We start from the raw sequence: 6,000 nt of genomic DNA, 5'->3' as shown, positions 1-6,000 counted from the left end.
ATACACACACTTTTATGTCATCAGGATCTCCTACCTTAGTTTGTTAATAAATGTTTATGATCCATTAAAATTGCCTCAGTAGTACATGGTCAAGTTTCTTTAAAAAAAGGAACTTGCCTTGCTTCTGATGTTGTCTGCGTGACATTCTGAGAACCAGGCTTATATTTTCATTATAGCCACCCCAGATCTATTACAGAATTTGGAAATATATTCTTAATACGTATTCTTAATTATTCCGTGACATTGATTTTTCTCCTCAGTTGCTCATGACTGTAAAGAGAAAGTTTAGAGTGGCAAACGAACTCTCTACATTTCACTTTACTGGCATGCTGTGATGTGGCATAAACTTTTACATTCTTAACTGGAGATCCCTAGGGTTATTTGGAAAAGGTGTTCCTCCCATGAAGCTCCAGCACACAGATGACCAAGTCCACCACCTTACACAAAGCTCTGTGAACCTCCCCCCGCAGCAATGAACTCATTCATCTGCCTGTAAACCAAAACTCTGATGATCTGGCTCCTACCTTACAAGAAGTACAAGACCTCATAACCTACTGGCAGACATGGCAGGTTTCTTCTGCACTTCTGTACATAGGCATGGTTCTCTTATAAAGGAACTCAACTATTTGCAACTACTGCAAGGAGCAGTAACAGAGTCTGGGCAACTTTACTGCAAATCATTAAGAAATTGCTTTTAGACTCATTGTAACATTGCAGACATCTAAGGATAGAGCATACTTGCCTGCAGGAGATGGGAATTGATAACCAGGAGGGTCAAGTTTCAGTTGTAAAACTGATGTTTCCAGCAAGACTGTCTCCTTGCATCAAATCCCTGCTGTGAAAACATCCTCCAGCTGATCAGTACCAGGTGGCATGGAAGGGGAAAGAGGAAACACTACTTGTGGCAAAGTACCATACGGCACAGATCTTACCTCCACTTCAGAAACACTTCCCAGTGCTGGGATTAATGGGACCCTGGCAGGATGAGCATACCCTCAGACCCCTATGGTACATTCACTAACTGTAATTTATGATAAATCACAGGAGAAACCTGTGATTAAACCGAGTCTGCACTGAGCTCCCCATGTCTTTAGCAAAGAATGAGATGATACTTCTGAGTTATTACAATGTGTAGAATGAACTTTTATTTTCATTCATCCTTCATTAATACCATACAATTATATAGCAATATTTGGAAAAAAATAATCTTGAAATAATTTAAAACAGAAGGCACAGAAAACCAAACCCAACTACTCTGCTACAAGAGAAAGGGGAAAAATGATTTGAGAAGTGAATTTATTCTGAAAAGTTTCATCGCTAGATATTCTGATCAAAAGCTACAGCACACAGAAACAAAACTGCACAGTTTAAGCTAACCCATGCTTTTGTTACATTTAACGTATAAAAGGAAAAAAAGTCTAAAAATATTTTTTGCAGGATTTTGAATGAAAAGTGTAATTTTTAAAATAAAAAACACTAAATCTAGTACATATGTCAAAAACTTCCCTACAAAAGCCTACACACTAAGATGTACTTCACAAAAAAGTTTGCATTAAGGGCAAAGCATACAGTTAAACACCATCTGGGGATGGGAGAAAACTGGTTCTTAAATCAGTTAAGAGTATCAAATAAATTTGGTGTTTGCTTCAGAAACAAGGATTCTCACTACGGTAATATACTGGAGAGGACATTCTTTTGTATTTTAACATTATGAAATTAAACCAACAGTATACATTACAGAGAGGAGTCAAACCATTCATATGAGATTTTTAACTTTTTTTTTTTTCTTGCAAAAGAGTAACTTTATTTCTTTTGAAAACAAAGCTACTGGAATTAATGACATGCGATAATATGCCCCGATATTATACCAGCTAAGTTTGAAAATAAAGTTCATGCTTCACAATTGAAATATGCTGTGACTCTCAAATACATTCTCTGGTAATTAATAATACAATACAGAGGTCATTCATAAAATCAGTTCAGGTTGGGAACCTGGTTTATAAATGAAGCTCTTTTCAAATATTGAGAACACTGACAACACACAGGGTTAGCTCCAGGTCAGCACATTCCTTGCTGTGCTCCACCCCTCTTTTCTTAAACAAGTGGGTGCTTAGCCTGCAAATATCATGGAAAGGCAAAGTCTAGAAGTTACAGGTTGGTTTGTAAAAATACTAAATACAATCGAAGACAAACAGTATTACTGACAACTTAATAGCAGGTGCTCTCTAAAGGAAAAAAAATATCCTGAAATGCAAAAGGGATCTTTTCAGCATTTGATATCAAGGCATTTGCACATTTGTCAGGAGGTGACAGACAGTAAGAGTGAACTTTGCAGCTTACTTTGCAGTTGGACTTGAAATCAAAGAGCTTTCCATCTAGCCTGCTCACCTGTAAACCATAACGTATGGTTTCTTAATAGCTTGCTTTTTTCCCTGGAAATAATTCTCTCATTTAGAAAGTACAAGTCAAAGTATTGTTTCCACACTTGAATAAAGAGAGCTGACAACTACAATAGAAACGGTAAAAATGATCTTCATAAAAATGTTCATCAAAATTCTCTGACATAGCAAAACATTCATTTGTAAAGTAAAGTCTAATACTGCAAGCCATTCACTCAAAGGCGACCTTGGGCACATGTATCCTTGCCAGCATTGCAACGGGAATTGCTTCCATATTTCTTGTCATTATAGGGTACAAACTCTGTAATATATTAAAGTTTCCTAACAAAGAGTCCAATTATTGCACTTTATAAAAATTCTAGTAATATCAGGCTTTTGTCCTACTTTTCTATGAACATTGATGCCCTGCAAGAAAAATTTGGGGGACCAAGTAATTTTTGATGAGTAAGATGGAATACTTGAATCAGTCCGAAATATGGAATCAAGAATGGGAAGGCTTACGAAATGAAGAGATGCAACCTTTGGAAACAGGTTTTGGTTCATAGCAGCAGGCATGTGTCATTCTGGTACTGACACACGTCCTCTTTGCCGCGAAGAGCGGGCACATGAATGTTACGTTTATATATCATGATTCAACTTGAGAACTTCGCAGAGAAACCCAAAGAACCGCTAAATTCTTCTGCTGACCCTACAAGCCTGATGGGAAAAGCTCAATGACAGCCATACTGGAGTGGGGGTTTCTCTGTGAGCTCAAATATATTTGCATTTGTGTCAGCAATAGATATAGCGAACAGAAATAACTATTTTAGGACGGCAAAATAGGTAGAGTAAGTCTGAGAGGCCTGAAAAAAAGGAAAATACAGCAGTTTTGGCCCTGCTTTTAACCAGCTGTATCAATAGGGAAAAAAAGATAGAGATTTTTGTGCCAGCTATCTAGAAAAAGACGCTGCTTGAACCGAAGTGATTCACAACTCTATATGAGGCTTCCAGGCCAGCAAATCACAGTTAAAGTCACTTTGTTCCTCTGCTCCTTCAGCATGGGAACGAGTGCAGAATGACTCATTCCAACCGTGGATAGTCCATTTACAGCAACAATCATATCACCACACCTAAAAAACACAAGAAGAAAAAAAAACACATTATGAGTCCCGCTCTGCAGTAAGTAGCACACACCAACAAACAGCACTTCACTGCTGGGGTGGTAGGTTTGCATGAGGCTGGAGAGTGTAGCTAAAAATCCCAAAGCAGTTCAATTTGAAGTCTGTCCTACTACTGAAAGATGCTCCTGCTCATTGCAGGAGTGTTAGACTAGGTAACTTCTAAAAGGTTCCTTCCAACTTCCAGCTATTCTAGGATTCTCTGAAACTCATCCGGGAAATTCCCAAATCACTCTATTTCAATTCTAATACCAAGATAATTCTGCGTTAAGAGCTGACCTGTATAGAAACATGAGAAAAGAGATTTGGAAAGACCTAATAGAGTCAAGAGAAGATGAGATAGCATGTGCATGACAGAAGCATTTCTGTTTGTTTGTGTGGATTATGACACATTTACACCAAACATGCCTTTACTGTAGGAGGTGTAAGTAAAGATACTTATGGTTACCAACCAACCACATTCCAACTACGAACCTTGTTTTCAGTGGTTTATGATTTTGTCAAATATAACCATTTGGCTTGAAATCTCTCTCAGCAGATGGTTCAACTGAGAATTGCAGCATCTCTGCATTTTGAAATGGGTAACAGAAATTTTGAGGGTGCCATTTGCTGGCCCTGAGAAAACTGACCTTGAAGGGTTAAGTTCTGGTTTTTAAAACCTCAGAGAAATTTCAAATATGGACCCAATTTCTTTCTGTACTGACCATGTCCCATCTCTAGACACCTCTGCTTTGCAACTTGAGTGTGTGACATTCCCCAGAGTAGTCAAATGTGACTTGGAGATCAAACAGGACTTTTCCTGAAACTGATCCACTCAAGTATTGAAAGCACCAAAATGGATGGCAAGAAGATGCTCTCCTGAGCTTTCCCTACGGCAGAGCCGAGGAAGAGGAAGCAGAGTTACCAACACCAGTCAAATGTGCACTCCAGAGTCCTCTCCTGCCTGAACCAAGGGACCCCATCACCCAAACTGCAGTGCTACCGTTCACTTCAGTACATCCCACAGCCTTTCCGATGAAGTCATTTTGCCTTCTATAAAATCACACCAGACAGATCATGTAAGCAGAAAACTGTCTAAACGATTGAACTGTGAAGTTATTTACTCCCTTCCTCTCCAGCCTAACATTTAGATAATTAAAACAAAACAGAACAGCTTTAGAAGAGACCTGCCCCACAATAACTCACGGTGAGGGTACTAAGGGGCTCTCCCTTGTTGATGGCCCATTTTTGAGTCCGCATTTTCAGTGGAACAGTACATTTGAAAAGACAGTATTATATCACATTATCACACAAGAGCATCTTTTCCATATGTTACAAGGGGACAAATGTGATCACAATGATTCTTCCACTCTTCTTAGGAATGATGCTTGAACTTCCTTTTGTGTGAAGACCTCTAGTTATTAAGCCCCCAACGTGAAATTATTTAATTTGGGTTGAACTAAGATCTTTAATTTAATCCGAACTGTTCCACAGTTGGAAAAAAAATCGTAATTTTGTGTTCAGCCAAGTTATTTTTTTCATTTATTTATTTAGTCACTGAACTGAAAAATCAATTACTGTCAAGGCTCTAGGCCTAAGTACATTCTTTTCTTAAGTCACTTTGTAAGAAAATCTGCATGTAAAATTCATGCCACAAAACTTCAAGTTGCATATTCTTGACTGCCACCTTCACAAAAAATCAAGTTTATGAACAAGAGAACCTTTAATGGGAATTTTAAGTCCTAGTTCTGAACTAATCCTACATGAGGCTAAGACATATATCTGGATACTGGACCTGGAGGCTGCATCCAAATGTAATGTGTAAGTAAAATCATATAATCTTTAATGTCACAAGGGACCTCAGGAGGTCTATAGCCCAACCTTGCGCTGCAAGCAAGGTCAGTTGAAAGATCTGACCAGGACTCTCAGGGGTTTACCTAGTAGGGTCTCAGAAACCTCCAAGGGCAGAGACCATGCAATTTATGTTACTGCCTGACCATCCTCATGGGGAAATACTTTCTTCTTATAGCCAGTCTCAAAGCTCTTTTGTGCCATTTGTGCCTATTGTCACTCATCCTCTCGCCCTGCACCACTGAAAAGCCTGGGCTCTGTCTCCTTGATAATCTCCAGGTAAGTACTGGAACGGGTTTTGGCTGCCCCTGAAGCCTTCTCCTTGCAGGGCAAGTGCTCCAGCTCCACCATCTCAGGGGCTTCTGCTGAACTTGCTTCATTTATCAGTGAACTTCCTGCCAACTAATGACAGGGTAATGCCATGGGGACTTGGTTCCTTAACAATATTTTCAGAAATCTTTATCACTTGCTTTCTTGCCCTTCTATTAAAGCAGCAGCACTCATCTTCAGTACCAGTTTCCAGCAGTGGCTTCAGAAGGCTATGTGAAAGGACAAAGCAGTTTTGCCCACTTTGCAGAAGTTAAGTTCTAACTTTTAGCTGTTCTATAGGAAGA

The 6,000-nt window shown here is 39.1% G+C and overlaps 1 protein-coding gene across 4 annotated transcripts in view; it reads right to left on the bottom strand.

Moving 5' to 3' along the window:
- Positions 1-1,119: 1,119 nt before the first annotated feature.
- LNX2 (ligand of numb-protein X 2) overlaps positions 1,120-6,000 on the bottom strand; it is a 59,539-nt gene continuing 54,658 nt past the window's right edge. For all 4 annotated transcript variants that reach the window (XM_042014360.1, XM_042014357.1, XM_042014359.1 and 1 more), the window contains one exon: positions 1,120-3,508. In XM_042014360.1, the coding sequence (XP_041870294.1) occupies positions 3,373-3,508 (136 nt within the window). In that variant the 3' untranslated portion in view covers positions 1,120-3,372. The remainder of the gene's footprint in view (positions 3,509-6,000) is intronic.

This window comes from Corvus kubaryi, unplaced genomic scaffold (genome assembly GCF_017639235.1).
Source record: "Corvus kubaryi isolate FWS band 111438036 unplaced genomic scaffold, C.kubaryi_AGA036_p1.0 split1-65, whole genome shotgun sequence".
Lineage (NCBI taxonomy): Eukaryota > Metazoa > Chordata > Aves > Passeriformes > Corvidae > Corvus > Corvus kubaryi.
Note: the sequence above shows the minus strand (reverse complement) of the source record. Positions and strands in the feature narration are given on the sequence as shown.